The sequence below is a fragment of the Triticum urartu genome, chromosome 7A (assembly GCF_056163025.1).
Source record: "Triticum urartu cultivar PI428250 chromosome 7A, HENAU_Tu73, whole genome shotgun sequence".
NCBI classification, from domain to species: domain Eukaryota; kingdom Viridiplantae; phylum Streptophyta; class Magnoliopsida; order Poales; family Poaceae; genus Triticum; species Triticum urartu.
The window spans coordinates 15,358,404-15,373,621 of NC_141879.1; the positions used below are offsets into that span (position 1 = coordinate 15,358,404).

A 15,218-nucleotide genomic window follows, 5' to 3' on the forward strand; every position below is an offset into this window, starting at 1 on the left:
CTGGAAAATCTTCCTGTGAATGTCTTCATGACACCTCACTTGAAGAAGACAAACCTCAGACCAAAGGCTTCATACGGTCCAATGGCTTCATAAAAACAGAGGACACACCTGAGTCACACTAACGCAAATGTTTTGTAGGGAAACCATACTCAGGCATATGGATATGAGAGCGGTTCATCGAACCGTCATGTTCATATGACCAAAAATTATTCTGCTTATTTCTATGAGTATTATTGTCCCCCTGCTAGACTGTTTGCTAGGGCTCCAAAGCCAAAATTCTCAGATGCTGCACTTAGACTTATTGCTTCTAAGCCACCCTTGAAGATGTGGGTGGTTAAGAAAGCTTAACTCTCTTTTGCAGGGAAAGGTCTCCAGCAGAAAAACAAAATCTTCTGATGCTACTGCTGGGGACCTTAAAAATCTTGTAGGGCGCAAGATAAAATGCCCGAATGGCATCATTATGTACTTTGCTCCTGAATCACATGCTACTCTCCCTATTAGTCCTAATCTGGATCTAAGTTTTCATAACCCACTGGTTCGTCAAATGTTTATGCTTCACAACTCTCTTCGTGAAGTCTATCCCCCTAACTGCACTGTAGGGTACGACACCAGCGACTTCAAAATCTTCAGAATGGATTATTGACAGTGGGTGTACAAATCACATGACTGGCAGAAGAAGCCTTCTTATGGACTCAACTTTACGTCCATCCGACAAGAGTCACATCACATTTGCTGACACTGGTAAAAGTAAGGTATTGGGTCTAGGTAGAGTTGCAATCTCAAAGGATCAACACATGGATAAAGTCATGCTTGTTGAATCCCTTGGCTTCAACTTAATGTCTGTCTCAATGCTTTGCGATTTGAATATGATTGTAATGTTTGGAAAATATCGTTGCCTGGTGCTAAGGAATCTGACAAATCTCTAGTGTTTGAAGGGTATCAAAAAGGTGATTTGTACGTGGTAGATTTCTCAGCAGGACCACAACTTGCAGTATGTCTTCTTGCAAAAGCTTCAGAATGCTGGCTTTGGCATCGAAGGCTTGGGCATGCTGGCATGAGGAACCTCCACAACCTTGCGAAGAAAAAGCACGTCACAGGCATCGAGGGCGTCAAGTTCAAGAAAGATCATTTATGCGGTGCCTGTGAAGCAGGGAAAATGACAAGGGCAAAACATCCTTCGAAGACAATCATGACTACTACACAACCCTTCGAACTGCTTCACATGGATCTGTTCGGTCCCACTCACTACTCAACTTTTACTACTTCTGCTTGCCTCTATGGCTTCGTCATTGTTGATGATTACTCTAGATATACTTGGGTACACATAATCCTTTACAAGACTGAAGTGCAGGATGTCTTCAGACGCTTCGCCAATCGAGCCATGAACAATTTTGGCGCCAAGATAAAGCACATCAGAAGTGACAATGGCACTGAATTCAAGAACACTGGCCTTGATACATATCTGGATACCTTGGGCATCACACATGAATTCTCAGCTCCATACACGCCATAGCAGAATGGCGTCGTCGAACGCAAAAACAGAACACTCATTGAGATGGCTAGAACAATGCTAGATGAATACAAGACTCCAAGAAAATTCTGGACTGAAGCCATTGATACTGCATGCCATACAGTCAATCGTGTTTATCTTCACAAGCTTCTGAACAAGACATCTTATGAACTCCTAACTGGCAAGAAGCCAAATGTCAGTTACTTCAGAGTATTTGGCGCAAAATGCTGGATCAAGGACCCACACCACACCTCAAAGTTTGCACCAAAAGCACATGAGGGATTCATGCTTGGATATGGAAAGGATTCGCACTCCTACAGAGTCTTCAATCTCTTCCACTACAAAGTGATTGAAACTGTGGATGTGCGGTTCGATGAAACCAATGGATCACAAAGGGAGCAATTGCCAAATGTGCTAGATGAAGTTCCAGCTAGTGAATCAATCAAGCTTATGGGAACTGGAGAGATTGTACCTTCTGAAGCTCATCCTGAAGAAGAACTTATCATCTCAGCACCTGATCCACATGAAGACAATGCTCAGCCTGAAGATATACCTCCAAATGACAACACAGATCAGCAAGAGCAAAGTCTTCGCCCTTTACATCCTCGTGTTGCAAATGAAGTACAGATTGACAGAATACTTGACAGCATCAATGCACCTGGTCCACTCACACGTTCAAGGGCAACTCAGCTAGCAAACTTCTGTGGGCATTTCGCATTCGTCTCAATATCAGAACCCAAGAAAGTTGAAGAAGCCTTCATGGAACCTGAATGGATTCAAGCTATGCAAGAAGAGCTTCAACAGTTTGAGCTGAATAATGTATGGGAACTGGTTAAGCGTCCTGATCCACGGAAGCACAACATAATAGGTACCAAATGGATATACCGCAACAAGCAAGATGAGCATGGTCAAGTTGTCAGAAACAAAGCTCGTCTCGTTGTTCAAGGATATACTCAAGTGGAGGGCATTGACTTCGATGAAACATTTGCTCCTGTGGCTAGGCTTGAAGCCATACGCATACTGCTGGCCTATGCAAATCATCATAACATACTTCTATATCAAATGGATGTGAAAAGTGCCTTTCTCAATGGCAAGATTGAAGAAGAAGTGTATGTTGCACAACCACCTGGCTTTGAAAATCCAAAACATCCTGATATGGTATACAAGCTCAACAAGGCACTGTATGGCCTCAAACAAGCCCCTAGGGCCTGGTATGATACACTCAAGTACTTTCTGAAGAGCAAAGGCTTCATACCTGGTTCCCTGGATCCCACTCTTTTCACGAAGACATATGATGGTGAACTGTTTGTGTGCCAAATATATGTGGATGACATTATTTTCGGCTGCACCAATCAGAAGTATAGTGAAGATTTTGGATATATGATGCAAGAGCAATATCAGATGTCCATGATGGGGGAGCTGAAGTTCTTCCTCGGTCTTCAGATACGGCAACAACGCAACGGCATCTTCATATCTCAAGAGAAATATCTTAAAGAGTGCCTGAAGAAGTTCGGTATGCAAGATTGCAAAGGCTTCACAACACCAATGCCAGCCAAACATCATCTAGGTCCTGACGACAATGGTAAAGAGTTCGATCAAAAGGTATACCGCTCCATGATTGGGTCTTTGCTTTATTTATGTGCATCTAGGCCAGATATCATGCTTAGTGTTTGCATGTGTGCTCGATTTCAAGCGGCACCAAAGGAGTCGCATCACTTGGCTGTGAAGCGAATTCTTAGATATTTGGCTCACACCCCAACTCTAGGATTATGGTATCCAAAGGGCTCAGAGTTTGATTTGGTTGGATTTTCGGATGCTGATTATGCTGGTGACAAAGTTGATCGCAAGTCTACATCAGGCACATGTCACTTTCTGGGACGATCACTTGTATGTTGGTCTTCAAAGAAGCAGAACTGTGTATCTCTCTCCACTGCTGAATCTGAATACATTGCTGCTGGATCTTGCTGCGCTCAGCTTCTGTGGATGAAGCAAACACTCAAGGACTATGGCATTCATCTGAAGCAAGTGCCACTTTACTGCGACAACGAAAGCGCCATCAAGATTGCCAACAACCAAGCTCAGCACTCGAAGACAAAGCACATTGAAATTCGCCATCACTTTCTCAGAGATCACGTTGTGAAGGAAGACATTGATATCATACACGTCAGCACTGAAGAGCAATTGGCAGATATCTTCACCAAGCCCTTGGATGAGAAGAGGTTTTGCAAGTTACGGTGTGAGCTAAATATCTTGGAATCCTCAAATGTCCTGTGATCAGGCACACATCCTAACACTTATGCATATTGATGACTTAGATATGCAACACACGAAGTAACGTATATCTTCAATCAATGAAGACATACATTCTAAGTGTGAATACATTAATGTGGAATTTGACTTCGGAGCGCCACGATAATTGTGCGCCGTGTCTGGGTCTAATACTTCCTATACGGTGGGTAACGCCACCACCAAACGTTCCATTCTGAAGTGTTTCACTCATGGCGTTACCTCGCAATGTCTTCACATTTGGTTTGGCTTCAATCTCAATATGTCTTCATGATTATCTTCACTGCGTTGATTAAATAGATATATATATATATATATATATATATATATATATGTATGTATGTATTGATGTTCTGTCCTCTACAGCATTCACTTATAGCTATGTCTTCTTGGTTGAATCTTTTGAACTAAGTGAATGTGATCGGACCCTAACCTCTCTATGTTTTCTATCTCAAACTCTATCTCTCCAAGTCATATGCATTCTGTTGAAACTGTCGAATGTCTTCACTGTGTCCTTGTCAGCCGAAGACATAGAGACAACCATAAAAGTCCGTTTTTAATGCTCATTCCTCCACATAAGATCCGGAGAAGCAGGAACGACCGCCCGACAATTTAGGCGTGCGTGGGACATGGAACAAACCCCAAATGCGAACCGCCAGGGGCACCTGCGTAATAACATAGTGCCGCCTCTGAGTCTATAAATTCACACTTACCGCGGTCATTATCGCCTTCTTCCACCCTCGCACGAACCCTAGCACCACCGCTAGCACTCGACGACGCCGGAGACGAAGCGCTTCACTGCCGCAACCTCTCCAACGCCGTCCTCACGCCGACCACGGTTATCGTCCTCTCCGCCGTCGCCGTAGGTGTTTTCCGTCGCCAAGTTAGGGCACGGAGGACTGAACTGCTCGGCATCAACTTCCTTCCGTCTAGCAGTTCCAGTGGGGTAAATAAAACTTATTTTTACAGCCTCCTTTGATCACTTGGTTCTGTCATTTTCTACCATAAGAAGTTTCTCTTCACACCAGTTAGATCTCTTGCTGCATCTCATAACATGCCTAGTATATTCACTTGTGTTTCATAAAGCAGTTAGATTCCTCACTTGTACTGATCTATGGGTTCGTACAAATCTGGAACCAACTTCTTGTCTATAAGTGAATGTCTTCGCACAATGAGGTCAATGTCTTCTAAACCGATTTATCTTCAAAATCTTCTGAGAATGCATATGACCTCTTCCCCTTCCCTCGCACCTTAATGCCGTCACAGGTACATGTCCGTGGGAGAATCCTTTGGTTCTCATAGTCTGCATTCATTTGCAGAGTACTTGCAGCATCACATCAACTCTCCTGAAGCCAGTTCTTGTTGGTCAAGCAAAAGGAAGCCTTTGAAGCCTTTGAACATCTTGAAGCCTTCCAAGTTAAGATTCATGGCTTCAGAAACAGCAGCAAGGAAGGGAGGCAGACAGAGACGTGGTGAAACGTCTAAAGATCTGCCTGATGAATTGGCAGAGATGTACAAAATTGATCCTGAAGAAAGCTATGGTCAGCGCAAGACACGAATCCAATGGATTCGAAGATATTGGGCAGAGCAATGGTTTCAATACCGCTTCGTCACTCAGGAATATGCGGAGAAGTGCGCCATCAAGAGACCGTGGGGAGACGTATTATACAAAAATCTCGTACCCAGGTCCAGAGACGAAGCCATTGCTCAAGGCTTCTATCCATGCATGGTGAGAGGACCACAGCCAGCTGAAGCACATCCGTCATCACTTCTCTGGTGTCGCGATGACAATCTGTTCAAACGCAACTTCCAATTTGCTCAGAACTCTGGAAAGCAAAACAAGAAGAAATTTGGGCTTGACTTCAACCCTGGTCCTTCCTCACCAAGGGCAGATGGCACACGTGACGCCGATCCCAATATCATCGGGCCGTATGCCAATCTTGCAGGCCTCATCACCCGCATCCTAGTCCAAGGGACTGCCGTGAATGACCCTCCAGCAGATACTGAGTCTGATGACGCCCCTGCTGCGCCGAAGCCAAAGAAGAAGAAGCCAAAAGCTTCAAAGCCAGCCGCTTCTCCCAAAATCTCAAGAGCGAAGCCATTGGAAACTGCACCTCCTGAAGCCAGTGTGCAGTCTGAAGATTTATCACGAGTCTCCAAGCCCCAAGAAGCCAAGAAGCCTCAGCCACACACAGGCAAAGAGCTCACAGCTGCTGCCATTCTGCGCTGCGAAACTCTTGATCTCTCAAGCGATGAAGATCTTGGAGATGACGCTCTTGAGCAGCTCATCAAGAGCAAGGAGGAGGCTGAAATCTTCAACAATCTGCCTCTGTTTGATGTCGCCATCATCCACAATTTCATCGATGAATGGTTTGCCTCACCAGACATCAGCTTCGACGATCTGCAGCTGCCCATAGGCCTCAGCATTGCCTTTCAAGGCGCAATTGCTTCAGAACTTGCAATAGCCCAACGCATTGTAGAACTGAAGTAGAAAATTGATTATGAAAAGGCTCAGTTCAAGAAGCACGTGGCCAAGCTCAGCGTGCAAGAAGTGAAAAACTTCAAGATCATGTTGCACGAGATGAAAGAGAACTTCCTGAAGACGCGTGCCGAAGCTCAAGGCTCGCGAGAGCGCATGAAGACTCTGGCTGATCGTTGCGTGCAGGCCTACAATGAGGCCGAGAAGCGCAAGGCACTTGGGCATCCCGGCATTGACCCCAGGGTGGCCGCGAAGAAGAAAAAGAAGCCTGCTGTGCCTGAACCAGAAGCGCCAAGGTCAGAAACTGCTCCGATTGTCTTCCCCACTGCAACAACTGGCTCGAAGCCAAAGAGTCGATCAACTGCCTCACAGCTCAAGAAGACACAGACTGCAGAGGCTGAAGCTAAGAAGAGGAAACACTTTGAAGCCTCTCCTTCTGAACCCACCATCAAGAAGCGCAAGACCAAGAAATCTCGGGCTGCTCCCACAGAGCCCTTGATAGTTGAACCCCTCTCCGTCCGCTATCCTGACGCAGATCGTCAGTTGACTGTGCATGAGCCTGCCTTCACAGAGGCTCCGCACGCTGAAGACATTCCAGCAGCCGACCACAACGCTGCTGAAGACATTGGTCTCCAAGACAATGTACAAGGTGATGCAGCCCTTCCTCAGCTTGAGACAAGCGAACTGATCAGCATTGGTCGTCCATTGACACCAATCACACAAGATGCATCGTGGGCAGATCGCCCACAGAAGGAAGATAATGAGCCTCAGCCCACTGCAACTCCACCGGCGTCGCCTACATACCGTAGGCTTCGCAAAGGGCCAAGGGCTCAGGCTGCTGACGACATTCCGGCTGCATCAGCCGAAGAGCATGCAGAAATACTACAAGCTCCAACTCCCCCGCACCAACAAGAAGCAGTTCTCCAGGAGAACGTGCCTGAGTTCGTCCCTCCCACTACACGTGTGGAGGCGGCAAATGTTGAGGCTACCACAAACAACGAAGCAAATGTGGAGCCCTCCCCAACAACAGCGTCAGAAGACACTGAAGCTACTGCTCCTGAACCTTCTGTGCCTGAGTCTGCTGCGGGTCCCCAATTCAACTATCATATTGCGCACAGGCCCCAGGTCCAGAAGCCGATCCCACGACTGCCAAGGTTCCCAGGTTCTGCATCAGCTCCTGGCTCCTTCAACATCAACGGCTTCAGGACAGACAACACGTTTTTCGACAGCTCCAAGAACCCTTATTCAAGGGAACGGATTGTATCAGATAGGTTCTGGAGCTATCAACAGCGCAGCTATTATTCATGCATCCTATACAACCAAGGTCGCATCTTTCCTCACAAGCGCCTTGAGGTTGAAGCTGTTGCTGGTCTGCCTGGTCTGGAAGAAGCATTGGATTGCTTCAAGCAAGTGGGTCTGCTGCCGTTTATCACCGAGGAAGAGCACTGGAACGAAGAGCTTCTGCTCCAGTTCTATGCCACCCTGCATATCAAAGGCTATAACAGAGATCCGAAGACATGGGTCCTGGAGTGGATGACCGGCAATGTCCATCATGAAGCCAATTCTTTCGACATAATTGAGCTTACCGGCCTTCCCACTCCTAGCGAATTCTTTGAAGAAGGCTGCCAACTCCATGCTGAAGCAATTGAGAGCATATTTCAGCGTCCTAAGCCAGATATGAGTCAGATGCTCTCAATGATGAAGCCATTTCCTCCTAATGCACCCTATCCAACTAGGTTCTTCATTGAAGACTTAGAGTACCTGCCCAGAACAATATATCACATCATAGGGCAGACTCTCTGGCCCGTAAAGGGACACTCTCGATATGCAACGATTGAAGGTGCAATGAAGACTCTCATCTTCTGCATTCTTCATGGCAAATGCTTCAACACACAGGATCTCTTCATCCGTCAACTTGCAGCGTCTGCCTCAGAATTGTTTGGACTGAAATTCTATGCTCCTTGGGTTATGAGGCTGATCAAGCTTCACTCTGCAATCTCCTATCAACCCTCAGCCCGCAATCATAGGATATTTTTGCCAGATGTAGACACATCTGCTGAAGCAATATATCCAGAGCCTGCCAAGCAACCATTAAGTCTTCAGAATGCAGAACACCAGAGATTCACTCAAAATATTGAAGGTGTTGAAGCTCTCTCCCGAGTGTATCCAATGGCTGGCACCACACGTGCCCCTGCTTCAACTGAAGCCACTAACAGCACAGCTGCAAAGAGACCCAAGAAGCACACTCGTGCACTCAATGACCGAGAGCTTCTTGTGGCTCTTCACCAAAAGCAAGATAGGCATCACGACTGGCTCAAGAGGCAGATGAGAAGCATCATGCATTATGTTCCCCGTTGAAAACTTCAACTAGTTTGTCATCAATCACCAAAAAGGGGGAGATTGTAAGTGCATCTAGTGCCACCCCTAGTTGGTTTTGGAGTATTGACGAGAAACCTAGTTGAGGGACTAATGTGTTTGTGAGAATTGCAGGAAAACACAGGTAGAAGTCCCTCATTGATTCGGTTTTACTACCAGAGATGACCCCTAAAAATGTACGAAGACATTGAAGACAATGGTGGTTTATGAAGATATTCATATTGGAGACAATGACATGAGAAGACTCCCTATGAAGCTTATGGAACTCGAAGACTTAGATCCTTCGTAGTTTTATTTCTTTCATGTTGTGTCATAGGAACCACCGTACTGTTAAGTGGGGTCCAAGAGAACCAGTCAGAATGACTGAAGTGATGCCTAATTCAAATCCTATGTCTTCGAGCGAAGACTATGAGAGCAAATCTTGTCCAGAGTCAGACAAGTCAGCTTTACTTGTAGCCCAAGTAAAGTTGTCGTGTGAGTTCAAAATTCGACCGTTGGTACACGTGTCAGTTCCTTAGTGACCCAGGATCATTTCGGACAAATCAGGTCGGGTTGCCAAGTGGCTATAAATAGCCCACCCCCACAACCATAAACGGTTGGCTGCTCAGATTTCAGTGCACGATTTTGTCGTTTGAGAGCAACCCACCTCGAAGCCTTTGAGAGAAAATTCCTAGCGAGGAGAAAAGCCCTAACCACCCAGAGCCAGAGTAAATTGGGCATCACTTAAGTCTTCGTGTCTGAGTGATCTGAAGACTTATTACACTTGAGGACTGTGCATCCTCCAGACGGTTAGGCGTCGCGTTCAGAGCATCCAAGAGAAATTGTGGATTGCCAGTGAACGAAGTCTGTGAAGGTTTGGAAGTCGCCTGAAGACTTACCACGAGTGATTGGACGAGGTCTGTGTGACCTTAGTTCAAGGAGAATACGGTGAGGACTGGGTGTCTTGGACTAAGTGTCCTTGACTGGGTGTCCGGGACTGTGTGTCCTCTGGTTTAAATACCTAGCCGCTCCAACCAGACGTACAGTTGTCACAGCAACTGGAACTGGTCCAACAAATCATTGTCTTCAACGTGTCACTGGTTTCATCTTCACTTCCTTTGACTTACTGTTATTCATTGTGAAGCCATTGCATGCTTGCTTTATCTTTTATCTTCACAACATGAATGTATGATCTGTTTGGCTTCATAACTTCTTCTACCTGATCCTTATTACACTGAAGCTGTTTGTCATTGTGCTTTCACTCAATTGAATACATGACCATGGCTGCCCTAGTGTAATCTAACTTCCGCTGCTTAGTAATAGGCATAATCTTCACTGTTTGTTTTCATAACTCTCACGTTTTGAAGACTTTCATAAAAATCGCCTATTCACCCCCCTCTAGTCGATATAACGCACTTTCACCACCACGATGAGGAGGGAGTAACCCACCCTCGGGGCTGAGGGTTTGTACCAGTAGCTATGTGTTTAATCTCTCTCTCTCTCTCTCTCGTGTTCTTGAGATGTCACGATCTTGATGTATTGCGGGCTTTGTTAATATTGTCGGATCATATGGTGTTTTCCCCTCTCTATTTTGTTGTGATGAATTGAGTTTTTCCCTTCGAGATTTCATTGTCATCGGATTGAATACTTTTATGGATTTGAGAGCACTTGATATATATCTTGCATATGAATACTCGTGGTGACAATGGGGTATCGTATTGATTCACTTGATATATGTTTTGGCACTTAACTCGTTGATTCCCGGGGTGACATTGGGGTAATCTATGCATAGGGGGTGATGCACGTTCTCGTCTTCTGTTTCCCCGGTAGAAATATTGGGGCACTCTTTGAGGTTCTTTGTTTTGGATTGAGCCTTCGAGGCGATGGAGTCAGCTAGGTGTTTGCTAACTCTCAGGAGCAACAGTGTCAAGTGGGGGCGGCAGCGCCAGAGGAATTCATTTTTGGTGGTGCTCCTCGAGTACCGAGCCGTGACTTTCAAGGTGAAAACCTAAGGTCTGGCCCTCATTGGTTGTGGGCAATTTCCTTGCTGAAGGAATTGTTTTGAGAGCTCGGACTTCTTCCAGGTGAAAACCTAACATCCTGGATCAAGCAAGGATGGTGCTTGTGCATTGTTTCCTTCTTGAAGGCGTTGCTTTTGAAGACCTTTTATGTTTTCCGAGTGTTGAATTTGGTGGTGGTTTGTGTGCGGCTACTGAAATAAGTCGATCACCATGGTGGGACCTTTGTTTTTTCCTTTCTCTTCTATTTTTTTCTTTGGCTGTGTGCATCCTGGATGTCATTACAACATTTTGTAGGTGCAGAGGCTGGGTGTAATTGGTATCTGCGTGATATTAATATATTCCCCTTTAATTTATTTTAAAAGAATCATGTAGTAATCATAGGAGCGAAGCCATTGATTGAGAAAAGGACATAGCTTGTCGATAGGTTCAATCAGATCCATGCATTGAGTCTAGTCGTGCACGCCACATACGACAGTATGTTGTTGTCGTTGGATTGCTTTGTACTACAGAAAAATATGTGATATCGATACTTATCCCGGATTGCTTGCATTTGTTGCCAAACATTAAGCCATTGCTATGCATTTGCACGATGCATGTGCCATTTACATTTTTCGCCCGCCCCAGTATAACACTTTTCTCTAGTTTTGGGCACAAGCCCAAACTAGACATTCGTTTAGATTCTTAGAAATTGGTGGAAGCACGCATCTACCCAGTCGTGCAAGCAACTCTATTGCCTCACGATCTGCAAAGTCGCTGGATCTTGCACAAAGGATAAACAAGGTTTAAGTTATTGCTTCTGAAACTTACGATTTTGTTGCTCGTAGGTTCGGAAACTTATGATTTTGTCGGACGCTCGTACTAAGTTTCAAAGCTGAAAGTTAAAACTTATGATTTTGTCGGACGATTTTGTCGGTTGCTCCTACTAAGTTTCAAAAGTTAAAACTTAGCAAAATTTTGAAATTCATCAAAACGTATTCAAAATGAATGTTATTTGAAAGCCCTCGTCACCAGAAACTCGAATATGCAAACCAAACTTAATTTAGAATTTTGATTCAAAAGATATAGAAGATTGAAAATCAAAAGCAAAAGTGATAAGGGGGTTGGTTGTTTGCCCCACCCCTACATGGTACAAATCCTTCCATGTAGCTTCTATCTATTCTAAAATTCAGTGTGTGATACAGTAGAATTTGATATATTCAATCTCTCTCTCTCACACACACACACGCGCGCGCCATATGCGACAAATTTGATGCAGCAGTATTCTGACGGGATATCATCCTTTGCACATGATCGTGTCCATAGCAATGATAGATGAGCAGTCTGTATCTAATTAACATCACAAGCAAACGTACAGTCCCTTTCTCTCTCATTTTCATGGCTATAGCTAGGGCGGACGAGCAGTCCGTCTCTAACATCACGCACAAGTCAGAAGCAAAAAGGCGTTTTGCTTCGTGGACCAAGCTGGTGTTTTTTGTTTTGAGAATTGCACAGGTTAATTTTAGGTGTGAGAATCGTACTAAACTGGCATGCTCATCTTATCATTTTCAGCATAGGAATATGAGGCATAGTGCTTGATTAGATTTTCTTGTTTATCTCAAAAAAGAAAAGATTAGATTTTTCTTGTTATATGTCTGTAGATGACCTACAAATAACAACCTTCCTTTTTACCTCCTCATACATACTCACAAGTGCATAGGCATGGCCAGCTCGTCAGCGTTGGAGTTCACCGTGAGGAGGAAGCTTGCGGTGCTTGTGCCGCCCGCGGCCCCTACGCCGCGGGAGCTGAAGAGGCTCTCCGACATCGACGACCAGGACGGGCTCCGCTTTCAGGTCCCCATCATCCACTTCTTTCGGCAGCATGACGGCCGGGACGACGACCCTGCGCCTGTACTACGCGGCGCCATAGCGGCGGTGCTCGTGCACTACTACCCGTTCGCGGGGCGGCTGAGGGAGCTCGAGGGCCGCAAGCTCGCCGTCGACTGCACCGGCGAGGGCGTGCTGTTCGTCGAGGCTGATGCCGACGTCTGCCTCGACCAGTTTGATGCGGCCCTGGGGCCGCCCTTCCCGTGCCTCGACGAGCTCCTATTCGACGTCCCCGGCTCCTGCGGTATCCTCGACTGCCCGCTCCTCCTTTTCCAGGTATGCTTTCCTCAACTTTCCGCGTTGGTAAACCTCAAAAAAAACAGTCGAGACTTTTCACAAAAAATGCACTGGATTATAAACAGGAAAATAATGCAATTCTCAGAATCGGCTGAGACTTTTAAAATCCATCTAAAATGTACCTTATAACTATATAACGTGTCATCCAATACTGAGCCTCCTGCATGCATGCAGGTGACACGGCTCGCTTGCGGAGGCTTCGTCATGGCTGTGAGGGTACAGCACACGATGGCAGATGCGGCGGGGATGGTGCAGCTCCTGGGTGCTATCGCGGAGCTGGCTCGGGGTGCGCCGGCGCCAACAGTGCAGCCGGTGTGGGGGCGCGAGCTGCTGCAGGCGCCGCTGCTGAACGATGATGTACTACTCCCACCGCGCTTTGCGCACCGTGAGTACGATGATGTGATGGACATGAATGACGCCATCGTGCCCTTTGAATTCATGGTGCACCGCTCCTTCTTCATTGGGTGGCGGGAGATCTCCGCCATCCGATCCCACCTCCCGTCGGCTCTCAGCCGCGAAGCTACCAACTTCGAGGTCATCACGGGGTGCCTGTGGAGGTGCCGCACGGCAGCTCTGGCCCCCCATGCCGACGAGGAAATGAGGATGATCTGTACCGTCAACATCCGTGGCAAAAAAGACACTATCATCCCCGTCGGCTACTATGGCAACGCCTTCGCTTCCCCGGTCGCCATCTCCACTGCCGGTGACTTGCTCGCCAACCCTGTGAGCTACGCTGTGGAGCTGGTGATGAAGGCGAAGCGGGAGGTGGATGTGGAGTACATCCTCTCCGTGGCAGCGCTCATGGCACAACGCGGGCGGCCACACTTTGCGGTGGCACACACCTACCTCGTGTCGGACGTGAGCAAGGTTGGAATCCGCGACCTTGACTTCGGCTGGGGCAAGCCGGTGTATGCCGGTCCGGCGAAGGGCGGAGTCGTCGACATACCAGGCGTCGCCAGCTTCTTCATTGCTGTAAGGAATGCCATGGGCGAGGAGGGTATCTCAGTCCCCGTGTGCATGCCTGGCCCCACCATGGACAAGTTCGTTAACGAGATGGGCAAGCTCATGCGCCCGGCATCGGCTGACACGTTTTCCAAGATGTGATCTGCAATCTGAGTTTGAATCATTATCTGGTAACACGGTTTCAATTGACCATCAAAATGAGTGCTTGTACCTGAAATCTCGACCGACTACATGCTTCTGCGTTTAGTCACTTTCTTCTTTAGCAAACAATGTAAGTATGATTTAAATAATTAATAAAGATAGCCATGACGGCTTTCCCCTAAAAAAAATTAGAATACTATATATCTAGGGTTGTGCTACGCGTCGGTCGACGGATTTTTTAAGAAGATCCACCCGCTCAACAACCATTAGATTTGGCGTTATCCAACGACCCACTTCCATCCTCACTACTGCAACAAAGACGATGTTGCAGAACCCTTTGTAACAAAGCTCGTGTTGCAGAAACATTTGTAATAGAGTTTTTTTTCCAGCTTCATCTTTTTGCAATAGAGATGATGTTGCGGAAAGAGCTTCTGCAACATCGATGATGTTGCAGAATCTTTTTGTAATGAAAGGATGTCGCAGCGCACTGTCGTTGTTGCCGTCGCCGTTGTTGCAGAAACTCGTCACGCGTGCGTCCGCACGGCCTGGCGGGCATCGGCAGCTTCCGATGCACGAGGTCGACCCGACGGTGTCATAGAAACTTCTGCGACGGGGACCTCCAGTCTAGATCAAGCCGCGGCAGAGGTGGCATGGCGCTTACCGTTGACACCTGGGTGGCTTCCACGGCGACCGCTCGAACCCAGCCTCCCTTCATGGTCGGGAGGCCACCGCCGGCGGAGGTTGTGTCATTATCATTGCCCTCCCTCACGCGGTGCCTTCCTGGTGGGTCTGCAACAAACCGCTTGTTGTGGTCTGCCTTTTGAAATTGGTGCCCAGTTGCAAGAATATACTATGTGGCTAACGTTTCAGTGAAGAAAAGGATGAGGGAGGGATGCGGTGTATGGGCCCATGATGACGTGTGGAAGACGTAGGACGTCAGACAAAAGATCAGTCGGTTGAGCACCAGCTTTTCCCATATATCTATATCAATACCCATATATAGTGTGGGAATAACTTACATTGTCATCCATTGAATCTACTTCATGTAACGGTTGAGAATTGTCAAACCCAAGAGTTGTAGCCGTCAGATCAATTCTTGTGTTGTACCAGATCCTTCCACTTGGTCATGGCTTGCTCGACGTGGACTCCCTAAAGCTTTCCACACATATTCATTTTATTTCCATGCCGTGTTTTCATGTTGAGTCTGAACAAGCAGCAATAAAGAGATTGGCCCATATCAGAGGAGCACAATTAAAAAATATATTAGGGGTGAGAAAAAAACGCCACGACAAAGAAAAAAATA

General features: G+C 46.6%; 1 protein-coding gene across 1 annotated transcript; it reads left to right on the forward strand.

Moving 5' to 3' along the window:
* The first annotated feature begins 11,732 nt into the window (after positions 1-11,732).
* On the forward strand, positions 11,733-14,084 carry LOC125525135 (benzyl alcohol O-benzoyltransferase-like). Its single transcript, XM_087534953.1, has 2 exons — positions 11,733-12,790; positions 12,986-14,084. Exons 1-2 carry the CDS (start codon positions 12,350-12,352, stop codon positions 13,913-13,915), a joined length of 1,371 nt encoding a protein of 456 aa, XP_087391079.1. The 5' UTR covers positions 11,733-12,349; the 3' UTR covers positions 13,916-14,084.
* Positions 14,085-15,218: the final 1,134 nt, after the last annotated feature.